This window comes from Oryctolagus cuniculus, chromosome 12 (assembly GCF_051225735.1).
Source record: "Oryctolagus cuniculus isolate XC-2025 breed Fujian yellow rabbit chromosome 12, ASM5122573v1, whole genome shotgun sequence".
Classification (NCBI taxonomy): Eukaryota; Metazoa; Chordata; class Mammalia; order Lagomorpha; family Leporidae; genus Oryctolagus; species Oryctolagus cuniculus.
The window spans coordinates 4415350-4442226 of record NC_142878.1 but is presented as its reverse complement, the minus strand read 5'-3'; the positions used below and the strand labels follow the sequence as shown (position 1 = coordinate 4442226).

Below are 26877 nucleotides of genomic sequence, written 5' to 3'. Positions count from 1 at the left end.
GGACAGTTCCTATTCTCAGAAAAATCATATGAGGCTGTGATATAATGCCCGATGCATTCTACTTTAGCATGATATAATACTTTCAGATAATGTAAAGTTAAACACCTTGAAACAGTATAGACCACTAAAAAAATCAGAGGCCCTGGTAGTATTCTGCTAGTGCATATTAGGAAATAAGATAATATATTGATAATCACAATATTTGGGAGTAATATTACCAAGCATAACCCTTACCATAAAATCACAATGATATACAAGTACCAGAGATATTACAGAGCCTGGAAAGAGGCAGGGTTCTCTGACAAGTGCTCCAAAAGGCCAATCATATTTCTGAATTACTTCCCGAAGGTACTGAGGTCTAAATTATTTTAAGAGTGGAGGTTTGAATTTTAAGGAAGAAATTTTAGCAACCTGATGAGTTAAAAGGACTACAGGAAATTTAAAAATCAACCTCTTCTCATTCAAGCATGCATAACTGACAAGAATTGGCTGGGAGGGCTGGCGTTGTGGCATAGTGGGTAAAGCCACTCCCTGCGATACCAGCATCCCATAGGGGCATAGGTTCAAGTCCTGGCTATTCCACTTCCAATCCAGCTCCCTACTACTGTGCCTGAGAAAAGCATCAGAAGATATCCTAAGTCCTTGGACCCCTGTAGCTACATGGAAAACCCGGAAGAAGCTCCTGGCCTGGCTAGTGCGTGCTGTGCCCTGGCGTTTGCTGCCATTTGGGGAGTGAACCAGTTGATGCAAGATCTCTCTCTGTCTCTGCTTCCAACTCTTTTAAAATAAATAAATCTTAAAAAAATAAAGAATTGTCCGGAATGCACTTAATCTTAAAGTCTTATCAGTAAGATGGTATGGTAGAAATGTTAGTAACATAAGACTTGAGCACTTAAAAATGTATATAAATCAAAATAAAAGGACTTAAATCAGAATAACCATTTACTTTATTCCCCTGGAAATTATCCATAAATAGGTCTTCCACAGTATGTCCTGTGTGTAGGATGTACTTGTGTATGCCCTGGAAGGGTATGTGTACATGGGGGTATGTGTATGTGGACTATTAAAGATTACTCTGGGTTTTAATCTCCTTAACAACAGCACACTATAGTATTCAAGTAGTGCTGCTCATGCAACCCCTGTACTGTATCTTGGCCATTCTTAAGCGCAAAGGAATAAGCGAACCTGCTCTGGGAGAAGATGAGACTCTCCTGAACACAGTGCCACAGATACCCCCCCTCCTCCCCCCTCCCCCCTCTCCCTCTCCCCCTCTCTCCCTCCCTCCCTCTCCCTCCCTCCCTCTCCCTCTCTCCCTCCCTCTCCCCTCTCCCCCCCCTCTTTCCCTCCCTCTCCTTCCCTCTCTCTCCCTCCCTCCCTCTCTCTCCCCTCTCCCCCCCCTCTCTTTCCCTCCCTCTCCTTCCCTCTCTCTCCCTCCCTCTCCCCCTCTGGAACCCGGAAGCACAGGGATTGAGGGACAGTGAATGGAACCACCTCATCCAAAGGACCCTGCCGCTATTTCTTCTCTACAAAGACCCTGCCTGGGTAATGATGATGGGATTAATCAGCCTGGTGGAAGGAAAATCATTCTGGGTACTGAGACTGACAGTTTCAAATGTACTACATCTTCATGATGACATCCTAATCTGTGAAAATAGAATATAGATCTAGTACTCATTTGCATCCTCTCATCAGAGAGTGTACCTCTATCAGCAAAGATGCACTCGAATCTCCTAAAACAGAAATACCTGAATCTCTTTCTAATCCCTGACTGGTGTGAAGGGGAGATTTTCTTTCTTCATAAACACCAGCAGGTAATTCTGACCTCATGGATGGTCCTCAGAGCTCAGACCATTCAAGTCCTATTTCTGACAGTCTGGTTGTAAACAGTACAACCTACAATGATGGCAACAGAGTACAGCTTCTTTCTTAGACAATAAGCTGGGCATTCTGCCCTTTTATTACATGCCCTTATGACTCCCTCCTCCTGGTGTTAATAGTAAACGCTTAAATATTCTGTGTAGGCAATTGTTGAGGTGGAAAAAGAAAGGAACTCTAATGCAAGTATCCATACCTTCAGCAATGAAAACAAGATATTATTGTCTGGTGCGACCTTTCCTAAGTACGGGATACAGCATTTTACACAATAGTTTCTTGGTTCATGCTTCAATTACTGACCTTTACTGTGCAGAAAATTAATGCAATTTTCATTGTAATCCATCCGTACAAATAAGGTCTACACGGAAGGATTCCACCTATGGAATCTAATACAAATAGGAAATGTCAACTGATTACCGTTGGCTGAACTTCGCCATTATCTGTTTGTTCTGGGGTCCCTAGCAAACCATACTTGTAAGAAGCAATTTCTAACGTGTGCCATCAGGTATAAGAAAGAAGGATTTCCTCTCTTCCAAGTTGAATCTATATATTTCATTTCTTAAAAAGCCAAAAAACTAGTTACCTGAAAGCCCTATGTTACCAATGAATGCCCACAGAAGAAAAGAAGACACAATTGTGAAGTCTAATCTGGTTTTTAACACAGATTACATCCAGGACTTCTCACATGGAGAAGGAACAAGAGGCCGCAGTGGTGTCATTTTACAGCCATCTCTGTTCCAGACAAGAAATTATGACAGACCCCAGACTAGCCCTGGTCTGCATGGGAGAGGCAGACAGACGATGGGGATGCGCCTGTCTCCTGCGGAAGCTGTGCCAGGGCACGGGGGCAGGCTTGCATCCCCCGCCACTGCCTGTGATGGTATTCAGTGGGAAGCCGTCCTGACAATAAAAGAGTGTCACTTCCAAGATGGATCGCTGGGTTATAAAGCAGCTTCTCCCCTTTCCTGGTTCTGCACAAAACGACTGTGTGTTTATAATCTGTAAGCAACGCGTCTCTTTCTGGGTGTGTTACACTTCCCAGAAGCATTGTCTGCCATGTCTAACACACAACAGAAGCCGGAGTCTCCGTGGATAAGACCTCCCGACAGCCCTCTATGGCAGGGGTCCCCTGTCACTGTGTGTCTAAGTCTATGCCGAGTGCATCTCAGGGCAAGGGGCTCCTACACATGAAGAAATGCTGCGTTGTAAGACAGGGTGCCTTTTAAAAGAGCCAAAGGGAAAATGGACTTAACAGACATTAATTTGGTGCACACTCTTTGAAATCCATGCATAAATTTTTCACATTATTAATTTCCCAAAACTTTTTGAAGACCCCCTCCCACAGATGTGGATGTGGAGTTGTGGAGTCTCAACACCGAAAACTCCTCCTTTGGTTCACAGACCTCCTAGAGCAGAGAGAGTAGACACAGACAAAGACTGAGAAATCGGTCCGTCTTCCCAGCCACAGATGCACTTGTTTAGTAGAGGAGGTATAATAAAAGTCACAATTTCATTTTAGAGGATTTCCTCTATCAGATTTCATCAGAACATCAAACTGAAGGAGCAAAACCACCATGGTTGTGCTTTGGCTGTGAAGGCGGCTCCACTGAAATACGATGATAAGAACATCTCATGAATGAGACTGCCCTGAAGGGCATGAGGGGAGCCCTGGCGCCTGCCCTCAACAGGGACAGAGTGGCACAGATGTTGTGTGCAGGACTACTCCAGAATGAACGCCTCAGACCCCAGACTCACCCCTGTGTCTGCTGCAAACACTTTCCTTAGTGCTTTGCTCACAGCCTAAATGGCCCTGGGTTACCGGACACGTGGAGGAGCTGGGAGGTGGTGGCTGGAGATGCCATCAGAGCCTGCACCACCCTCCCAACCTGGCCCACTGCATCTCTTCCATTGGTCTGCTTCTGAATCCTAATAAACAAATGTAAGTAAATGCTCCCCTGGGTTTTCTGAACCACTCTACCAAAGCATCAAACCCACTGAGTGGGCTGCAGGAGTCCCCGGGTTATTCCTGTTCAATCAGAAGAGAAAGAAGCCCAGACCTGCAATCGGGTCCTCGTAGAGATTAAAAATAATGACAAAAGCACTTGTGATTTTCTTTGGTAAACCACCCCATCGTGTACTTTAGCGTGGCTGTGCCTATTAATATTCAATAACTTCATCCTTCATAAATTACTAATATCAATTCATCAAGAATCTTGTGCCTCTTTGACCTCTATTCTGAAAAAGGTTTATTCCCCTGTTAAAAATATTAGACTTTATTATATTATTTTTCTATTAATGATCATCTTAGCACAACAAATAAGATTTATTTTGTAATCCACCCCATTTGCTCCAAATGGGCAAAACCATCTGGTCCACTCAATTAATTTTAAGGCTCTAGGTGCCACGGAGCCAGTGTCTTTGAATTAATTTATCTTCTATGGGCACTTACAGTAGATACTTATGCTTAAGGTTTGCCCTCTTGCTATTTCTCCTCCCACAAGCCCCTTTTATGCCACATCCTGCCCCCATGCCCACACCTTTTAGGGGCTGGAAGTCCACTAAGCTGGAAGCAACTAATTTGGCATTTCGCTTTATTCATTTTATTCCAGAAGGTTTGTCTGAAAGTGTAATGACAACAAAAGCAGCAGATTTGAGAGATTCTCCCAAGAGAAGAAAAGGGACAGATGTACAGAGACATATAGCTGAGCACTCTGCCAGCAACAGCTGGGAAAGTGACAGGCTCGGAAGTGGGGGACCACCCCACAGAGCGCACACGGGAACCTAGAGCAGCAGCAATTTCACTCGATTTACTTTTGACTTCCAGGCTTCCTTTCATCTACAAAGAGGAAGGCTGATCTTGGCCAGTGCCCAGCGGAAGACCCCCTACAGGGATGCCTTTCAAAACATTCCAGTTACTCACTTACGTGTTGCCCCTTCAGCCTCGTTTTTAAAACCTTTGAAAGGGCCAAAGCATCATACTGTATCCTGTGAAGATGTAAAATTACTGTCAATTAAAAAATACCCACGTAAAGTAGGAAAGGCAAGTGCTACTACGATTATCTGCAAAGAGGCAAGCTGATATTAGAACAGTGCCATTTTAAGTAAACACTGTTTTAACTGAAAAATACACTGTTGCTATGCTGCTCACTCTTACAGTAAGAGCAAAAAGAGAGAGGAGACCCCCCAGGAGGGCACTGCTGCCCACACTAACGCTGTTTCCTTCACCCTGTCCTGCGCGAACTCACCTTGTCATCTTCATCCTCCTCATCCTCCAGGTCTGGGGTCTCCTGAAAGGAAACCCCACAGTGTTTTAGTAAAACATCAACCACAGTTGCCAAATGCCAGTGAAACTCACCCACGTTTGTAAGACTTTCTACAGAATGTAAGCATGCGTATTGTTAACGTTCATTATAACCTGTCGAGAAACCACACTTCCGAAGTTCAGAGACCCCACCCCGTGGCAAGTCTGTAAACACCACGCACACTCTGCACGGTGCTGCTGACTGTAAACAAAGCTCGTGGGCAAGTGCCCTTTGAAGGCAGGTGGTTTTCCGGGCGCACTGCGGAGATGCACTGTGTAAACAGTTTTGTTCTCGTTCTGACAAACGAAGCACTACGTCTGTTAAGGCTGACGACACCGTGCAACGCCTGTGCTCAGCTCGTTGTGAGAATGACTGCTCTTTCCCTTTGGGGCCATTACCAAAACATCAGACGAGAGAAAATGCATTTGTCCGAGTAGAATCGATCTGGAGAGTGAGTTCCAGGTTTCTACGTGCAAGTGTTGTTTTCCTTGGCTCTGAGGGTGCCAGCAGGCAGGTGCAGGAAGGAAATCCCAGGCTCTGACCTGAACGTCAAGGTGCCTGGCATTAGCTGAGGGGCTGAGGTGCCTGCAGAGCCGCTAATAGGTTTGGTCAGATTAAATTAGAAAGCTTGGCTATTTGATAGGCAAATTTTAATCATGTTTCAAAACTCACCCAGGTTAACGCACAATCCAAGGGCTTCGGTAGCTCAGAAAGAGCACCCAGCCTTAGAAAACCAGGGTCTATTTTCAGCCAGGACTCCTCCCTTTCTGCTTGACCTTCCCAAGGTCAGGCATGCTGTTTACTACTGCTCCAACAGTAAGAAAAAATTGTCAATATGATGCTCTTAAAAGAGTAATTCAGACGCATCCAGAGAGTACTCCGCTCTACGCCATAAAACCCCCAAGCAATCATCAAGACACTTCTCCCGGGCTGGTGGAGCCTTAGCTCCCAGAATTCTCACGAGCATCAACTAGCACTTTTATGACACTCAGTGACCCTCCAGGGAAGGAACCTATTCACCACTGGCAGCGGGCACGGCTCATGAAAACCAATAGACAAATAGCAACAGAATGAAAGTAGGTTACAGCAGAAAATACACTGTAATTATGAGGTAGAAGTCTTCAGAATGAGACACGGCTCCACACTGCTGTGCTCTGTGACTCCAGGCAAAGCATTTTGCCACTCTGAGCCTTACTTAACCAAGCATAAAATGAGAATAGTGCTCGCACTGTCAGTCACGGTGCCAAGATCAAATTAGCGAACGGATTGAGTGTGTCAATAAATTAAAAGGCTTTACACACACACATGCACATTTATATACAGATACACATAACTGTGTATACATACACACAAATGTACTATACATGCTGTAAACATATATAGTGGGAAAAAATTTGTAAAAATGTTAGTTGACTGTGTTATAATTATTTAGCAGGAAAAATTCCTTCATCTAGCTCTCCATGTAATGTTTTTCTTAAATTAACCTAAACTTTAAATCCATTCACTTCTATTGCTATATACTCTGCATATTGCATTAAGTGATCAAACAAAATAGAATCTGGAAGTTGCTTAAGGTTTAATCTCCTGTTAACACTTGCTTTTTTAAAACTTCTCGTGTCCTAAAGAATATCATAAGCATCCATCAAAAATCTGTCTCAAAGATGTCTTTTTGGGGCCAACGCTGTGGCATAGTAGGCTAAGCCTCTGCCTGTGGCACTGGCATCCCATGTGGGCACTGGTTCTAGTCTCGGCTGCTCCTCTTCTGATCCCACTCTCTGCTATGGCTTGGGAAAGCAGTGGAAGATGGTCCGACTTGGGCCCCTGCACCCACGTGGGAGACCCAGAAGAAGCTCCTGGCTTCAGATCTGCCCAGCTCTGGCCATTGTGGCCATTTGGGAAGTGAAACAGCATATGAAAGACCTTTTTCTCTGTCTCTCCCTCTTTTTTTTCTATAACTGTACCTCTCAAATAAATAAATAAAACATCTCTAAAACAAAGGATGTCTTTTTTCCTTTAAAGGAGAAGATTAAGAAAAACAGGCAACAGTGGTCCCCATTCAACTTCTGGGAAACCCCATATGCAGATGATGAACTTTCTAGAAAGGAAATGATTAGGTCTAAAACTTAGAGTTAAAAAAAAATAAAAAGATTTATTTATTTGCATGGAGTGACAGAGAGAGATCATCCATTCAGCTGTTAATTCCCCAAATGGCTACAATGGCTGGGGCTAGGCCAGACAGAAGCCAGGAGCTAAGAACACCATTTGGGTCTCCGTGGGTGGAGGGGCCCAGGAAATTGGGCCAACTTACACTGCTCTCACAGGCATGTTAGCAGGGAGCTGGGTCAGAAGTGGAGCAGCCAGGACTCAAACCAGTGCCTTCCAGGGATGCTGGCCTTGCAGGCATCAACTTACCCTGCTGTGCCACAACATCGGCCCCGAGACCAGAGTGTTTTTGCTTTTGGTTAAACACTTGGTTATTTGATCTAGAATACAAACATTACATCATAAACAAACATATACATTTGAGTTCCTGCCTATCAGGTGCAGGGTACAATCCCCTGGGCTGGGATGAGGGGTGGTGCAGGACAGGAAGGAAGAGAAGGGGGTGCCGGGGGCATCTGGGAAGGCACTGTGCCTGTGATTCCTCCAGTGTCACAGGGAGGGTGAGAATGGAGGGGACTGTGCCCACCCACTCTGATGGCCACGGGGATGAGCAAGCCCTGAGAATATTCTGGGCCATTAGGCCAGGGGAGATCATGGTGTCCATGTGGCAAGGACTAAGCCAGGCCCCCAACCCCACCCCAGTGAGTGCACTGTCTGCTTTACAGGGGTCAGCAGGCCATCAGAGGGTTTTCCCTCAAGGTGGAGAAGGCTGCTCATAGCGACCTCACAGAGAAGCAGATGGCATGTTGCGGGCTGCCAACAGGGACACGATGGGCAAGAACTCCAGGGCTCCCCACATGATAAGGGTCCAGGCCAGGACCCAGGAACACAAGATGCCACTGGATGTGAGCCCTTGGCTGCAAGTCCGGTGCAGGTGCTGCCGCGCCTGTCTCCAGCGAGGTGGACTTGGGACTAGATCTCAGAGTGCTTCCTGGGCATCACCGCCAACAGGTTTTCCACCAGTGAGACCCAGTGCTGGGGCCCCCTGCTTACCTGGCTCTCCTGGATGCTGCTGACTCGGCCTTTCATGGGTCTCAGGAAGTTGTAGACAAACAGCAGCAGCAAAGCCAAGGGGATCATGTACAGCTCGAAGTTCCAGACGGTGACCAAAAACACCTGGGGGCAGACAAACAGGACCGCATCACTGTCTGCTAACACAGTGCTGGAGCAGTCCTGGATTCCAGCTCACTGAACAAGGCCCAAGAACAGTCCCCAGTAGGAAACAGAAGCACACAGAGAGAGGGAGGAACAGAGGATGAAGGAGCGAAAGGGAGAGGGATAGAGGGGGAGGGAGGGAGAGGGAAAGAGGACAGAGGGAGACAGACTGAGATATGACAGAGAGATTCTAATTAATTTGCTTTTGGAACTGCTGGCACAAAGAGAAGACGGAATAGAATGACAGATTGTTTTGTTACCCTTTGGAATAGACTCCAACAGCAGCCTCATTCCTTAGGCTATCAATTCTAGTTTTTCTGCTCATAGATTTTACTGTTCCAGACTTTAGGCAAAGCGAGTACTTCCACAAGCTACTGCTTGCCACGCCGCCATCCCGTATCAGAGCACCAGTTCAAGTCTCAGCTGCTCTGCTTCTGATCCAGCTCCCTGCTGCTGTGCCTGGAGAGGCAGCAGGTGATGAGCCCTGCCACCATGTGAGAGGCCCAGATGGAGTTCCTGGCTCCTGTTCAACCTGGCCAAACACTGGCTATTGTGGCCATTTTGGGGAGTAAACCAAGGGATGAAAGATCACTCCAGCTCTCTCTCCTCTCTCTGCCTTTCAAATAAAGAAATCTTACCCAAAAAAAAAGGAATTTAGGTAAAGCTGTATGGAAAATACCAAGGTCACAAATTTTGCTAATAGTGGGGTTTATCCGAACTGTTAGAGAGTACTATTTAAATTGGTTGCCAATGTTTTAAAAATGTAGATTTTTAGATAAATTCATTAGTTTTAAATCTCTTTAAAAATACTAAAATTTTGGGGGCTGACATTGGTGGTGTAACAGGTAAAACTGCCACCTGCAACACTGGCCGCCTTTATGGGCAAGGGTTTGTGTCCTGGCTGCTCCACTTCCGATCCAGCTCCCTGTTGATGGCCTGAGAAAAGCAGTGGAAAGTGGCTCAAGTGCTTGTGCCCCTGCCACTCAAGTGAGAAACCTAAATGAAGCGTGTGGCCTCTGTCTCAGAATGGCCCAGCCCTGGCCATTGTGGCCATCTTGGGAGGGAACCAGTGGTTGGAAGCTCACTCCCTCCCCCTGCTACTGTAACTCTTCCAATAAACAAACCTTTTAAAAATATATTAAAATGTACCATTTTTGAGACTCTATGGCCATAAGGAAATGATCAGCTAGCACTGTCTACTTCAGACAAGGTGAGTGCACATGACCACTGGTGGATGCTGGAGACTCGAATGCAAATGAGAGGCTGGCTCTGTCTCCAAGAAGCACGCTGACTGGTGCAAACACTAGCACCTGATAATCAGTCTATGAGACACAATGGAAATCTTGGGCAAAGTACTTCAAAACTGAGCCTCACTTTCTCTGTGAACCTGCAAGTAGTCTAGAAGATAAAATTAGCTAATCTGCAGTTATCATCTGCCTGCTCTTAGGCTAAAAACAGTCACTGTTTTATCAGCTTAGAAGAGAAAAATTATTTCATCTGAAATATTGGATATTCCTATCCAGAAGCAATGTCAATTCTTAGTAAGTATATTTTCTAACATTTTATGTATTTATTTTCCTTTATTAGAAAGTCAGAGTTACAGGAAGGGGAGAGAGAGGGCTAGAAGAGAAGAGGGGGCAAGAGAGAACTTTTCATCTGCTGGTTCATGCCCCCAAATATCTGCACCAACCAGGGCCGACCCAGGCCCCAGGACAAAGCCAGGAGCACAGAAGTCCATCCAGTTCTCCTAGGTGGACGGCAGGAATCTAAGGACTTGAGCCATCATCTCATGGGGACTCCAAAAATGCCCGTTGCAGGAAGGAAGTGGCCTGACTGGACCCAACACTTTGCTATTTGATGCAGGTACCCCAAGGGACAGCCCAATCCTCTACGCCATAACACCAGCGCCTCGACGGTTTTAAAATTTCCTTTTTGTAGCTATTACACAATTTGTGCTTATTTTTTTTCTCCAAAGCTATTGTAAATGAGATAATTTCTTCCATTATGTTTTTCAAAGTGGTCATTACCTACAAAGATAAACATACTTCAAGACGTTCTTGGAAACTGAAATTAAAAATAAGTGTAATTTGATACAAAAACTTCAAAATCCATGCACAGTTATTTCACAATATGCATTTTCCACAAACTTTCTGAAGACCCTTCCCAAGCTGATAATTTGTACAGATTAGATTTTCAAAAGAACAAACCACAATGAATTTGTTTATTGTTTCAAATAGTTTTTTTATTTAATTATTCAGGAGTTCTAAGAATATAGTCAGAATATAATCTACAGGTAAGGAGTCTTTCCTAATTCTCCTTTTCTAATTTTTGCAACTCAGTTTCTCGTCCCGATTTCATTGCTCCTGTGAAACAAGGTCAGACAACATCACTGAGAGGGACAACTGACTCACTCCCGACTTAACAAGAAGTCACGTCCAACATCCCATTTTCTACCAGCAGCATGAGGTTGGTTTCTAGTTTGAGCAACACAAATTCCATCACATGAGGAATATACTCCCACACACACCAATTTTAACACTAGAAAATTCACATTTATGTGTCCATTTTTATATCCTTCAACTACTTCACAAAACCCTGTAGTATCTGCTACAAAGCGGACAAAAATATTTTTTCTTTATAATTAATTTATCTATATAAGGGGAACAGATTAAACAGATTTCACGTATTTCAAAAACACTGTTTTGGGGTGGGCACACGTGGTGAAGTAGGCTAAGCCTCCATCGGCAGTGCCCATATGGGCACTGGTTCAAGTCCTGCCTGCTCCTCTTCTAAGCCAGTTCTCTGCTATGGCCTGGGAAAACAGCAGAAGATGGCCCAGGTGCTTGGGCTCCTGAACCCACATGGGAAGCCCAGTGGAAGTCCTGGCTCCTGGCTTCAGATCAGCCCAGCTCCAGCCATTGCAGCCATTTGGGAAGTAAACCAGCAGATGGAAGGCCTATTTGTCTGTCTACCTGTCTGTCTCTGTAACTCTACCTCTCAGATAAATAAAATCTTTAAAAAAAAAAAAAAACTGATATCAAATCTTGAAAATGGCACAAAAGCAAGCAATAGACAGATGCCCTTTACAGGCATAATTACATATTACCAAATACAACATAAAATATAAACGTGGGTTCAGGGGCTCAAGCACTTGGGCCATCTTCTACTGGTTTCCAAGGCAATAGCAGAGAGCTGGATTGGAAGGGGAGCAGCCGATACTAGATCCGGTGCCCATGTGGGATGCCGGCACCACAGGTGGAAGATTAACCCACTGTGCCACAGGACCAGTCCCTATCAGTATTATTTGACACCATAAAAAACGTTAGGGGGTGGGCAGTGGGCCTACTGATTGACACCCATATCCCACATTGGAGTGCCCAGATTGATTCCAACTTCCTGCTAATGTGCACCCTGGGAGACAGTGGTGATGGCTCGAGAAGTCGGGCTCCTGTCACCCAGAGGGCCTGGACTGTTTCCTGACTCCCAGCATCAACTCCAGTCCAGGGCCACTGCAGGAATCTGCAGAGTGAAGTAATGGGTATGTCTGAATCTATCTATCTGTGTTTTGTTTTTTTTTTTTTTTTTTTGACAGGCAGAGTGGACAGTGAGAGACAGAGAGAAAGGTCTTCCTTTGCCGTTGGTTCACCCTCCAAAGGCCACCACGGCCGGCGCACCGCGCTGATCCGATGGCAGGAGCCAGGTGCTTCTCTTGGTCTCCCATGGGGTGCAGGGCCCAAGCACTTGGGCCATCCTCCACTGCACTCCCTGGCCACAGCAGAGAGCTGGCCTGGAAGAGGGCAACCGGGACAGAATCCGGCGCCCCGACCGGGACTAGAATCTGGTGTGCCGGCACCGCAAGGCGGAGGATTAGGCTAGTGAGCCGCGACGCAGGCCACGTGTGTCTTTAAAATGGATGAGAAAAAGCAAATATAAAAGAAAACATTTCGGCTAATAAGTACTAGCATTGACTCTCTCTGGTCCTATTCCTCTCATTTCCAAAGGCAACCTTGCCCTACAACCGGGGTGAATTATTCCCATCTAAACACATCACACGTCTGTATTAGAAAGGCTTAAAAATGCTCATGTCATTCTAGAAGTATTATATAGTGTTTTACACTCCTATTTTGTATGCATCCGTTGAGTGCCTTTATGTTAACTGACTGAGCTCCCCATGCAAGCAAATGTCCTATGATTTCTCCATTGCACTCTCTTATCACAGCAACTTGGGCTAAAGCAGAGATTCTTTGTGCTCAAATATTTCAATCTTTCACATTAGGATTTGTGGTTCTAATGCTCATTGTCCTACTTAAGGAATCACATCCTTCCCTGAGGTGATAAGACTGTTTTTCTCTGTTTTCTTCTGAAAGAAAAGTGTGTGTATGGGTGATCATATAATCTATCCTCAGTTTTTTTTAATATATAATTTATGAAACAAGGATGCAATCTGAACTTTTTCCTTACAGATAGCCAACTTCACAACTAGATTCCAGCTACAACCCACTCATTCCTTACCACTACTCTTCTGTCATGGACCAAGTTTCTGCATGAATTTGTCGTTGGTCGCTGGGCCTTCTAATCTCTTCCATGGATTTTTTTTTTTTTTTTTTTTTGACAGGCAGAGTTAGACAGTGAGAGAGACAGAGAGAAAGGTCTTCCTTTTTCCATTGGTTCACCCCCCAAGTGGCCGCTACCGCAGGCGCGTTGCAGCTGGCGCGCTGCGCCAATCCGAAGCCAGGAGCCAGGTGCTTCTCCTGGTCTCCCATGCGGGTGCAGGGCCCAAGCACTTGGGCCATCCTCCATGCACTCCCTGGCCACAGCAGAGAGCTGGCCTGGAAGAGGAGCAACTGGGACAGAATCCGGCGCCCCGACCGGGACTAGAACCTGGTGTGCCGGTGCCTCAGGCGGATGATTAGCCTAGTGGCCCCATGGATTTATTTTCCTGTTATAAACAAGACCACATTCTAAAACCATAGCTTAAAAGAACCAGACAATGCTGGAAGAAGTCTCTTTTTTACTACACTTTCAAAGTTGCCTGGGATTATTTTTTTATTTTTTTGCCCTTTACTTTTCTGCAAACATTTTAGAATCCATTTGTAAAGTTTCAGAAGACTCAAGATGAAGTTTTGACTGGGACTGTCTTGAGTTCATGCATGGATGTGGAGGGAACTGATATCCTGATATTGACACACTGTAAGGATTATTTCTCTCTCCATACATTCTAGACTATGTATCTCAAAATGCAGGCTGAATATCCCTCTTCTGAAATACTTGGGACTCAGAGTTTTGTATTTTGGATGCTTTTGGATTTGGGAATATTGGCATACACATTAGGAGATATGAGAATGCGGCCCAAGTACAAACATGATGGCACTTGCATTTTGTGCACACACCTTATGCATGTATAAACTGTACACAATACTTAGAGCATGTCTGTGTTTTGACTGTAACACTAATGACACAAAAACGTTCAGATATTGGAGCATTTGGGATTTCTGGTTTTCAGGCTGGGGATGCTCAGCTTACATTACCTTCACCCTAATCATTATGCACACGTTTTGTTATGTTCTAAATTACTTGAGTTTTGATGCTATTATGATTTCGCGAGGACCATTTTAGAATGGCCTCATTTTAAGTGGTGACTGCAGGGTCCAGGACCCTGGGTTCCTCCAGGCTGCTCACTCTCTTTCTCTACCAGCTGTCGGAGACTGCAAATAGATCCTGCTGGGGATCAGATGTGGAAAATCACAAACCACAAAACACAACAATTTTTCCTTTTCTCTCCAATCCATAGTTTCCCTTAGGGTGAAGCCTCTTCACATTTTTTGATAAATAAGTGTGAAAATCGTGGAATATTGTTTGAATCAATGAAGACTATTATGTTGTCTACGTACTTCAGTCTGTTAATCTGGCTTGCTTCATAACTTCGCTATATGCTGTTTTATAATATCTTTTTCTATAGTTTCCTATGATTTTAAAATTTCATTTGTTTTGGTTTCTGTTTTATCAAAAAGTAGAGGAACTAGTAATTTCTCCTCTAGATAAAGGTACAGATTTTCCTAATAGCTCACTATTTCCCTTCCCTGTTCTTACAGTTATTTGGGAAGTAGGGGTTCTAGGACAAAATGACGGTATGATGATGGGAAACCACATGCATTCTTTACAAAATTAGGAAAAGGCAAAGCTATCTGCTCTTATTTATACTATTCAGTACTACATAGAATGCTTTAGCCATTCCAATGAAAGAAAAAATATTAAGAAGTCATAAGTATCAAAGGAAAACATTCTCTTTCGGAGTCAGTTTACCTGATTTTTATGTAGAGTGTTCTAGGGGATGTACAAAGCAAATACTGAAATTAATTAGTTGCAGGGTATACAATTTTTTGAATACTAGGAAATAATTAAAAATAACATTTAAAAATTTTCATTTATAGTGGCACCATAAAGCCCACAAAATATTTAGAGATAAAATCCTCTTCATGGGAAACTGTAAAATCTGAACATTATAGAAAACAGAGTTTATAAATACACAGATGAGCCAAGTTCATAGATTGGAAGACTTGGTATTGTGAAGCTACAATATTTTTTTCAAATTGATCTATAGATTCAAGCAATCCTGTTATCATAACAATTGACAGGTTAATGCTAAATATATAGAAATTAAAAGGACACAATAGACAATGCAACTTTTTTTGACAGGCAGAGTGGACAGTGAGAGAGAGAGAGAGAAAGGTCTTCCTCTTGCCGTTGGTTCACCCTCCATTGGCCGCTGCGGCCGGCGCGCTGCGGCCAGCACACCACGCTGATCCGATGGCAGGAGCCAGGTACTTCTCCTGGTCTCCCATGCGGTGCAGGGCCCAAGCACTTGGGCCATCCTCCACTGCACTCCCTGGCCACAGCAGAGAGCTGGCCTGGAAGAGGGGCAACCGGGACAGAATCCGACGCCCCGACCGGGACTAGAACCCGGTGTGCCAGCGCCGCAAGGCGGAGGATTAGCCTAGTGAGCCGCGGCGCTGGCCAATTTGCTATACTTTTAATTAAACTATATATGGGATAATTCTTGGATGAAGGAAAATGACTATTATAGAGATTGCTTTTCTGGGGGAAAGTCCTAAAGATCAAAACACCTTAGGGAGCCACTGGCTCTGGGTCAGCTGTGACTAAAAACTTCACCAGTATTGCCATGGATGCCTGATCCAATCTCGTGAACAAATTCTCTAGGCATTGTTTCTTACCTTGTGCCACAAAGATGTTAGACAATACATCATAAGCTAGGTCTATCACATTTAATGATAAAGTACGAGGTAACTAATTAACTAAGTAATTGACCAATAAACCAACCATCCAATTAAATATATCTACACCTCCAAGAGGATGCCTCCACTTCCAAGAATTAACTGGGGATATCAAGTCTAATGACATGACTGTTGCTTCTGGAAGCTCCTCCTCTGAAGATACCTTAAGATTCTATCTCTCTGTCCTTTGAGAGTATATTCAAGAGAGGAAATCATCAAATAACAAGAAGCCAAGTCTCAATAATACTCAAAATCATTGCATTTGGAAAACAAAGTATGATTACACAGATTAAACTTTGCACGGAAGTGTAAAACAAATTGAGTAATTAAACTGAGAACATTATTTGAATACAAAGATACTGGTAGCATTGCTCGTACACAGTCAAGGCATATATTTAACAAATTTCTTGGATGCCACAGAGATTTGGGGATCCAGTCAATACTAGCATTATTTAGAGTAGGACTTGTTAAGGTTAACTAGCTGATCTTAAATTGCTATTCTACTTTGCTCTGACTAAAGATGACATAAATACATTAGGCATGTAATGGCACAATTATGTTTGCATGTCATAGAAAATCACAGAGAACATTTTATATAAAAATCAAGCTATAGCTAATGAAAAATTATTTTTGTTGTTAGCAATCTCTCCACACCAAACAAAATGATGAGTTTTAAGAAAGAATAGAGAGGCCGGTGCCATGGCTCACTAGGCTAATCCTCCACCTGCAGCACCGGCACCCTGGGTTCTAGCCCTGGTTGGGGTGCCGGGTACTAGTCCCGGTTGCTCCTCTTTCAGTCCAGCTCTCTGCTGTGGCCCGGGAGGGCAGTGGAGGATGGCCCAAGTGCTTGGGCCCTGCACCCCATGGGAGACCAGGAGGAAGCACCCAGCTCCTGGCTTCAGATAGGCACAGCGCACCGGTCATAGCGGCCATTTTGGGGGGGTGAACCAACGGAATGAAGACCTTTCTGTCTGTCTATAACTCTGTCAAAAAAATTTTTTAAAAAAGATACATAAAATAACTACCATTTTTTTTTATTAAAGAAAGAACAGAGAGACCTATAATGCACCTTCTATGTCACCAACCTACAGTCCAACCGAAACTGAAATCAGGGGGCTTGAGCTGTGGCAGAGTAGGTTAAGCTTCTGCCTGGGGCATTTGCATCACAGATGGGTGCTGACTGTGTCGCTGCTGCTCCTCTTCTGATCCAGCTCTTTGCTTGTGGCCTGGGAAAGCAGTAGAGGATGGATGGCCCAAAGGTTTGGGCCCCTGCACCTGCATGAGAGAGCTGGAAGCAGCTCTGGTTCCTGGCTTCAGATCGGCCCAGCTCCAGCCACTGCGGCCATTTGAGGAGTGAACCAGCAGATGGAAGACCTTTCGCACTGTCTTTCCCTCTGACTGTAACTATACTGCTCAAATAAATAAAATCTTTAAAAAAAAAAAAAAAGACAGGAGTAACACCCTAGGGAGCTTACTGGAAGTGCTCTCCTGCTCCTTTGGAGCCTAATGATGGAATGAACACACTAGTGAGTAGGAATCCATTTTATCTGTGAAATGCTGAACAAAGGCTTCGTTTTCTGTGAAAATTCACTGGACAGGAAAAAATTAGAAAAGGCAGCAAGCACACATACATACACACAGGCACACACATCTCCTTTTTCAGAATACCATTTAAATCACTTCATAGTTACAAAAAAGATAACATTTGGAGACAGTGTCTCTAGAGATGATCATACAATCTTTACAAAAAACCTCAGGTGCAGTGCACAATTTAGGAGCACACTCACCTACACCTAATAAATTCAGAATGAAGTTTTTAGGTAAAGGCGAAACAAAGCTATGCTAATCCTGTTCCTAAAAAAAAATCCATGATTAGATAAATTACAATAAAAATTTGTTTCTGAAGTGTCCAAGTACACATTCACTTCTGAGATAACCAAGGAGTAAGTACCCCCTGGTCTAAGGGGCTGCAACTTATCATCTGCCATTGGTTTTGCTCAGGGTGAAAAGAGCGATTCATATACCACCATCCCAAAGTAAAACAATAGGAAAAGAAAGCTTCAACCAGTGCTGCCCGCATACATCCACCTGATTAGAATGCCCTATTGCTCCCTGGGACACAACATTTAAACCTCACAGTATCACCGGTAAGGTCATCCACGAACTGACCATGCCTGGCTGTATTTCATAAGCAGCACCCACCATGTATTCTAGGTTCTTCTTCATGCTGGGCCTCATGCAAGGGTGCTGGAGACTCTCGTTGAATGCACCCACCTCCGATCGAGCAGGCTACCACCCTGTTGTTTGAGCAGCAGCTCACTTCCGGTGTTTCCCCTCCACAATTCCCGAGCACTACACACTAACCCTGTCTTTCTCATTATTCTACTTTCCTGCAGGATTTTCCTGCTGATCACCCACTATGGAACACATGAGTTGGGACACCAGAGGTAACAGAAACAAACACCAAAACTAACCTTCAAGGAACTCACACGGTATTGGAGATTGGAGATCAGAACATAAAAGAAGTAGGTAACCTACATTTCATATGTCAGGAGGCAAAAGACCAACCATGAGACAGTAAAACAGAACCAAAACAGCGGATAGAGATAAAAGGAAGTGAATAGTTCAGAGAGTCTGGGGAGGCCTCACTGAGGAGCGATATATGAGGCCAGGTTCTGGAGGACATGTCAACATTCAGGTGCGAGGTTTTCAGCAGGAAGAACAGTAGGGTCCTGTGTGGGAGTTTGCCTATGGCAGGGGTGAGGGACCATTTCTCTGCCAAGAGACATTTGGATATTGGTAACATCATGTGTGGGCCATACAAAATTATCAACTTAAAAATTGGCCTGCTAGAAATTTATTGAATTTTGAGTCCCTTCTGTGGTTACCTTGGCAGCACCAGACCAAAGGATTCTGCTGGGCGTCCAGGGCCTGTGGGCCAGATGTGCCCCATCTCTGCCAGCTGTTAAAGGAACGGCAGGGACCCCATGTATCTGAAGCTGGGCGAGCAAGACGACAAGAGAGGAAAGTGAGGAAGGAATGGGAAATGGTCTTCAGGGACCTGGACAACGGCCACAGGGCTTTGATTTGTTCTAAGGGAACTGCCGGATGTTTAACAGGGATGGAAACAGAACAACTGGTCTGACTCAGATTTCAGAAGCATCAACTCTGACTGCATAATGAGAACAAACCTGACCAAGGGGCAGACACACAGGTTTTCTTTAGAAGGCTCCTGCCGTGATACAGGTTAGAGTTACCGAAGCTTCAAACCATGGAGTTGGCAGTGGAATTACTGAGAACTGGTTGCATTTTATTGTTTAGAAAGCCAAAGTCAGAGGTTTTTCAGATCATTTAAATGAGAAGATAAAAAGGGAGTGACAAGGAGAATGCAAGGTCTGCGAAGCTAGAAGATGGGACGTGTCCATCACTTGAGAAACAGTCTGCAAAAGAGCAGACAGGGAGGGGAAATAGGTGCCCATTTCATGTCCATGTGGACACACATCAGATATTGGGTTGTGGTTGGGAGTCTGAGTAGAGGCTAGGACTAGAGACGAAAGTGTATATATTCTGTCTTCAGGTACTACTTCAAAGTATCAGACCAGATAAAGGCAGCATAGAAGCAACCATGGAAAGAAACAGCCTACAAGTGATCCTTAAGAAGGTCCAACTCCACAATCTGAATTTAGAAGGAACCAGGAAAGATGTCTGAGAAGCAGCTAGAGAAAAGGGGTTATGATATCCCAGTGTGTTTAAAGAGAAGGCCACAGTATATTTACAAATGAGATGATGGCTGAGATTTGGTCACTGGTCATTCTGTATGAGCAGTCTAGAGGAGTAATGGGGCAAAAATCAGATTAGAGTGTGTGCAAGAAACGGGGAAGAATTAGAGAGAGGGAGGAGACAACTCTTTGAAAGGGTTTGTTATAAATAAATGCAAAGAATATCTAGTAGTTGGAAGGAAATGTAGCAATGAACCATGGAGAGAGATGATAAAATATGATGGTGGAGGAGACAGAAGAATACTTGGAATAAAGCTCTTTTGTCAGTGAAAGGGCTCCTGCCACCTATACGCAAGACTGGTCTCTCTCTCTCTACCTTTCAAATAAGTAAATCTTAAAAAATAGGCATTAGGAAAGAAAATACTGTTCAACTACAAAGGAAATACAATCAGAGTAGCTCAGTGCAACAAGGTAATCAAGAGGATGGCAGAATAATTTAACATGTATTCTTTATCAATTTTTAACCTTTAGCAAATTATCCTTAAATAAGGGTGAAACAAAAAGCATTTTTAGAAAGAACACGAGCCAGGAGTGCCTGTCCCCAAAACACAGTTGTGAACACACCTACGAAAGGTATACTTCCATTGTCAGAAAAACTGCCTTAAGTTTAAAGACTGAATTCAAGAATATATAATTATGGTGTCAAAAACAATAGTAAACACCCATGAAGACCTAAACAAATATTGAGTTACAAATAAATGTAGTTCACGGGGAATGAGATAATCTAGAACTTAAGTAGGAAACCACAGAAGCCTCTAAGTCGGCATAGGTCTGGCTTTAAAGTGTTTGAAGGCAGCCTTGTGGTCAAGCGTGTGTGGTGAGCAGGAAGGGAAACCTCACTCTTTCAGTGCAAAGAGGATTCTCTCTCAATCTTCCAGAAAAACTGAAAAATGACTCTACCTGCAGACACATGGGGAACCGTCAAGACGTCCACGGAAAACAAATGCCATGAGGTGAGCTCTAGTTTGTCCCTGCTTTATGGACTTCAGGATTGGTTTGATGTCCTGTGTTTGTTTCACTGTCCTGATTCTCCAAGCAGGACACAGGCACTGAGTGCAAACGGGCAGCCTAGAGTTTGCTTCAATCTTAATAATTTAGGGTCTGAAAACTGGAGTGCATGCAAGGCTGACTGTGGCAGCAGGAACTGAAGAGTCTATGTGAAGAAAGGGTGAAGGACAAGATTCTCCATGTATTTCTCCCAAAGTTACTAATTCCTAAGTCACACATGGCAAAGGCCAAAGGTCCACAAGCAGAAGGTGGCTACTAAAAGCCTTTGGCAGTCTAAGAGTGGGAGGCCTAGATTGGAGGCGATGGCTATTTGAAAAAGAAACTTCTTAGGAAACTCTACAGGATTTTACTAGTAACCTGAAATGCTATGCACTAGGCAAAGGGTAGACATAATCCTTAAAATCTCTACAGTCCCACTTGGGACCATCTTACTCTCTGATTGAATTATAGTGGTCTGCCTTTTTTTTTTTTTTTTTAAAGATTTATTTACCTGAAAGTCAGAGTTACACAGAGAAAGAAGGAGAGGCAGAGACGTGGGGGGAGGGGGGGATCTTCCATCCAATGGTTCACTCCCCAGATGGTCGCAACGGCCAGAGCTGCGCCAATCCAAAGCCAGGAGCCTCCTCCGAGTCTCCCATGTGGGTGCAGGGGCAGAAGGGCTTGGGCCATCTTCCACTGCCTTCCCAGGCCATAGCAGAGAGTTGGATCAGAAGTGGAGCAGCCAGGACTCCAACTGGCACCCACATGGGATGCCAGCACTGCAGGCAGTGACCCCACCCGCGGCCCCACAGTGGCGGCCCCAGTGGTCTGCTCTTTTCTAAATGCCTACTCTATGTTATCTCTGGTAGACGATAATAAACACCACACATCCTAAAACGCTACAATAAACCTTTCCCAGTAGTCAATACAAATTGTAGGCATGGCCAGAAGGAAAGATAACAACCAAAATTATAAAAAGGAATAAACCAAAATAGGTGATTTAGTTATTGATTATGGACTTTAAAGTAATTATGATTAATATACTCATGAAAATGAATAAAATGAATAATATCAACAGGAAACTAAGATGTATAAAAACAAGTGAAAACAGTGATTTGCAATATTAGTAGAAAGTACTATATTTTAAAGAAAGATAAATATGGCATAATTACAATAAAAAGATATGACATATCAAGAAAGCATGTATGTAAAACTTTGGTGTTGAGAAAAGAAAGAGAACTAGTTAAAAAGCTATAAGTGATGCTGGATGAGAATTTCCCAAAATGTATGAAAGAGGTGAAGTCACAGATTTAAAGAACCCCAAATAGCATGAGTGGAAAGAAAACCACACAGTTTTCACAATAAAGCTGCATATAACCATGACCAAGAGAAGGTACGAAAGGCAGACATGGGAGCAAAAAGACACATAGCCTTCCAAGGTACAGTACTGAAACTGACAGCTGTCCACAGGAAAGTAGCAGCAAGATGACAAGGTGACAGTGTTTGTACAAGACAGGATTCATCTGTTCGTTTTTGGGAAAACCTGATCTCTAAATGGGCATTGTATTTTGTTTCCATGGAAGACAGTAAACTACTGATTCGTTCACTAGCTAATGGATTTAGGACAATCTATACATTTTTCATTCATTTTCATACAGTATTCTATAAGCTTTATCTACTTCATCTATGCTTCAAAATTTGAAGCTTCCAATTGTTTGAAACACCCCCCTAAGGTTTAATATCTGCCTGACTCATCTCCCCCAAAATGCCTGACATTGTTTATTTGTATTTACTCTTACATGAAAAACTCTTTTGCTTTCAATAAGCCAACTTTTAGTTTTGTTCTTTTAATCTTTTAATGTGCAGTCTGCTTCACTGATTTTTGTTATTTTTTTATTTCTAATCTATATGGCTTCATTGTGCTCTGTTTTAAACTGTCATGACTTTGAGAGTTAATACTTTAGAGTCTGGCTTATTTTCAATATTGATTTTTGTCTTCTTCTGTCCATATGGAATATTCAAGAATTCCAACTCTTTTATGAAAGAACAAAAGGCCAAGAATTCTTGCAAACCATTCCTAAAGAAGAAAAACAAATTGGGTAGAATTACTGCAAAATAAATGGTGTTTGTGATACTGGTACAGTTATAAGCAAGAGGCCAGTGGAGAAACCCACCTACACATGGAAACTTCAGGCACTGCTCATGAGAACTGCCAATCACTGAGCAGAGCAAGAACACGCACTCAGTGGTGCCGAGTCATCTGGACACCCAGGACATGACAATGAAATCACATCACAGTAGTTCTAAAAATGTGACGTAAAAGGAAAAACAATTTTAAAAGTTATCATGAATGGATATGGGAAAAGATTCCTCAAACATGGCACGAAGCACAGAAAACAAAGTTGGTAAATTAAAGGTTTTGTTCATCAAAAGATAGGAAAAGCCAAAAATATAAGCCAGAAACCTTGAGAAGGTATTTCTATTCTAAATAATTTATACCGAAATTACATAAAATACTTGCACAAATAAAAAATGTAGGGAGGAAAAATTATTAAAAATAGAAAAAACAAGGCGCCTAGAGGTCCCCAAACATATGGTACTTGTTAGAGATAAGAAAATCTGAAATTAAACCGCACCCAAGTACCACTTCACATACTTGATTGAAAAAAGAAGTTAGATAATGCCAGGAGTTTTCTAAGATGTGGAACTGTGATAAGTTTCACTTGACGCTGGTGGTTCAATGACTTGGGAAATGGTCAGCATTAACTAACAAAGGAGAAAGCGTGTGTCCCATAACCTAGCCACCTCCCTTCTAGGACTACACTGGAGAGCAACGAGTCTCAAACTTTAACAAGTAGGAGAAATACCCAGAAGACTCAGAGATCACAGGGTTCCACTTCGAGTTTCTGGTTCAACCAGCTTCAGGTGGAGTCCAGGAGTCTGTGGTCCTAACAAGTTGCTGGCTACTGCTGTCCAGGCACTGCACTGAGAACCACTACACTATATCTCTACACAAGTCCACTGGATACACATTATGATGTCTATAAGGATGCTTTTAATAATAGCCATCCCCCAAAAGAAATACTCATACCTGGAATAAATGGAAATATTTCTCCAGAGTACTATGGGTAAACAATTTACCCACAGAATTAAATCCTGTACAGAGAGAAGATGACCCACGTCGCTGAACATCAAAAATGCCGAGTGAATTAATCTTCAAGTCACAGACTAAGACATAAATGTTTTATTACAATATTAAAAGCTTCGAAACAGGAAAAATGGAATTCAATGAGAGGTAGACACAAAGGTGGCAAACCACAGTGCCTGGTTCAGGAGTGACAAACACATTCAGGGTGAGTATTCTTTCTGGGAAGGGAGGAGGGAGGAGGATTCAACTACAAAGAAGCAGAGAAATTCTAAAATAAGGAGAATTTTTTAAAAAATGTCACCTGGGGATGGTAGCCACGCAGATGTTTATCCTCTTTAAAACTGTATATGAGGACTACAAAAAGTTCATGGAAAATGGAATTAAACACTAAGTATGTTAGGGTTCAACTTTGAAATCCATGCATAGTTTAATTATATGCATAATGACTTCTGAAGTCACCTCGTATATGTGCACACAGTTTTATAACCTCCTTTGCACTTATGTTTTACAGATTTTTTTTTTTACAGAACATACACCATTGGATCCAACAGATATAACTCTGCACAGACTTCAGGATGCTGGCAAAATCTACGAAAGCAGCCACTGTCATTCCTTAACAACGGCCACGGAGCACAAAGTGCTGATTTTGAACGTGAGGGAGGCCAGCATAGAAAAGACGGTAGGAAAGACACTAAGCAAACAATCCCACAAACCAAATCACGAGGAGATACAGAACGTGGGGAGATGTGGTGGTCCTGGCCTGAAGGCCATTACGCTGTAGAATGAACCCATGTCAGAGAATGACAGCACCACAATGATGGAAAACAGCCGAGGGCTGCAGTCACATTTGGGGTGCGTGAACGTTAGGGGGTGATGCGAGGTCCTCGGTGATGGAAGAGCTCTGTATCTGGATTGTGGTGATGCCTGCGACGTGAACCACACCTGGCACCCTACCACCCAGGATGGATGAATTCAAAGCAGCCCGTGGTATTGGCCGACGTGAGTTTCCTGGTTTTGATAATGGATGACCATTATACATGGTATTATCAATGGAGGGCGTTAGGGACCCATTCGTGGAGAAAGTAACCTTGCTATAGCAGTTTGAAAGAGGAAACAAGGCCGGCGTCACGGCTGGCTCGCTAGGCTACTCCGCCTCGTGGCGCCAGCACACCGGGTTCTAGTCCCGGTCGGGGCGCCGAATTCTGTCCCGCTTGCCCCTCTTCCAGGCCAGCTCTCTGCTGTGGCCAGGGAGTGCAGTGGAGGATGGCCCAAGTGCTTGGGCCCTGCACCCACATGGGAGACCGGGAGAAGCGCCTGGCTCCTGCCATCGGATCAGCGCGGTGCGCCAGCCGCAGCGGCCATTGGAGGGTGAACACCTTTCTGTCTCTCACTGTCCACTGTCAAAAAAAAAAAAAAGGAAACAGTCTAACCCGCAAACCGCAAACCAACTGCCATAACCATCCTTGCTATGACTATGGGACCCTGGGAGGTCGGCCCGAGGGCAGGGCTGACCTCTAGAAACCGAATATAAGGGGACCCTCAGACACTGTAAACCAGAGGTTGCTCAGCCTCTCTCCCCGCCCGTAGCGCCTTGTGCCCGCAGGAGTAGGCTTGAGCAATCTCTCCTCCTAGCCTAGAGTACCAATAAAGTGTGTTTAGCTTGACCTTCCTCAGTCTCCTCCACTCTTCCTTCGCAACAACCTGGCCAGTTCCCGGAGTGGGAGATCCTGACAGAGGGGATACAGCCACTCTTTGTACTATTTTCTTAAGTTCTTGTGAGTCTTAACCCATTTCACAATACAAAGTTATTAAACTGTTCTTAATGTGAATGATTGCAGTTTTCAAAAAATATACAGAGTAAATTCAATTATTTAGAGTTATCAGTTTGTTTCTCCCCACCACACACACCCCCACATGTCCACTGCATAATGGATCAAATGAGTTCCTGTTTGGTAGTTTACAACCCAGGGTTCACGTTGTTCCAGTATGTTCTAACGTTGCACTCCACCAAATACCTTCCTATACTTCCTGCCCATTTACATCAGCACCAGAGATCAACATCACAGATCTTCTCCGTTCAGTCTTTATTTCTTCATCCATTGTTACGAAGCCTGAAATTCGGCTTCTTATTCAAGGCCCGTAGAATCAGAATAGGACCTAACCCTACTTTGCAATTCTTCCTGTTTCCTAAATTCTAGGCACTAAATTTGCCATTCTTAAAAATTGCCTGTTCTCTTTCTCAATGCCTTAATTCAAGAGTCTCTAGGGATGCTGACTGCTCCCCTTCATTGGTTCCCCTAGTTTGAAAAAGCCAGCCTCTCTATCAGATACCAAGCACGTACACACCTTGCCTGGTACCGTGGTTATTTCTGTTCTTACCTACTTTCCTCACCAGAATAACTTAAGCTCTCTGAAATCTCAAATCCATATAATTTATCTCTGCATTTCTTATGAAATATAGGATCACTTTGTAATAGGTACTCAAACATTTGTTGAATTGAAACTGCAGCCAAAAATACGTGCACTGAAGTAAAGGCAGAACCAAATTCTACTGTTGCCTGACACTGCATGTGGGTAACGTCACAGCAAATCAGCCTGCTCAATGCAGGTCAGGAAGGCCTAAGTGAGAACCCAAGCCGTGGCCTTGGAGAGCACACAATATTAAGAGGACAGAGCTCCAGAGATTGTGAACTCATGGATTCCAAATGCCCCCACTCCCATACATCCTGGAGGACATCCGTGAGTGGCTCAGGGAGCATGAACATGGGGAGGTGTTGGTGAGCAGTTTATTGCCACACTTTATTCCACATCAGTGTCCAGAAAAACACGATGGGCAAAGGTAGCAAAGGCTTTGGATTGACTCCGCCTGCTACGGAGTTACTGCATTTGCTGGTCCAGCTCTTATATCTCCAGGAATTATTCTGTGGAAAATCCCTCAAGGAATTCACGGTTCAATGAGAAGACTCTTAAGTAGTTATCACTCGTGCCAATCTCAAATTCAGCAGTGATGGTGCTCAGTTTATTGGGATAAAGGACAACCCAGAGGCTTGACAGTGAAGTCAGCACTCACACAGTGTTTGCCACAGATGAGGCACCAAGCTGCAGTACACACTGTTAAATGGGAGTGACATTGCTTTATTATCCAGTGGCTGCCCATGTAAACCATATACGTACAT

The 26877-nt window shown here is 43.8% G+C and overlaps 1 protein-coding gene across 12 annotated transcripts in view; it reads right to left on the bottom strand.

Annotated features, from left to right (window-relative positions):
- MCTP2 (multiple C2 and transmembrane domain containing 2) overlaps positions 1 to 26877 on the bottom strand; it is a 252067-nt gene that overhangs the window by 39265 nt on the left and 185925 nt on the right. For all 12 annotated transcript variants that reach the window (XR_016218666.1, XR_016218667.1, XR_016218668.1 and 9 more), the window contains 2 exons: positions 8334 to 8456; positions 5121 to 5162 (listed from right to left, as the gene is read on the bottom strand). Coding sequence is in view for 9 of the 12 variants with exons in the window: in XM_089311100.1 (XP_089167226.1) it covers positions 5121 to 5162; positions 8334 to 8456 (165 nt within the window). In the remaining 3 variants the exon portion in view is untranslated. The remainder of the gene's footprint in view (positions 1 to 5120; positions 5163 to 8333; positions 8457 to 26877) is intronic.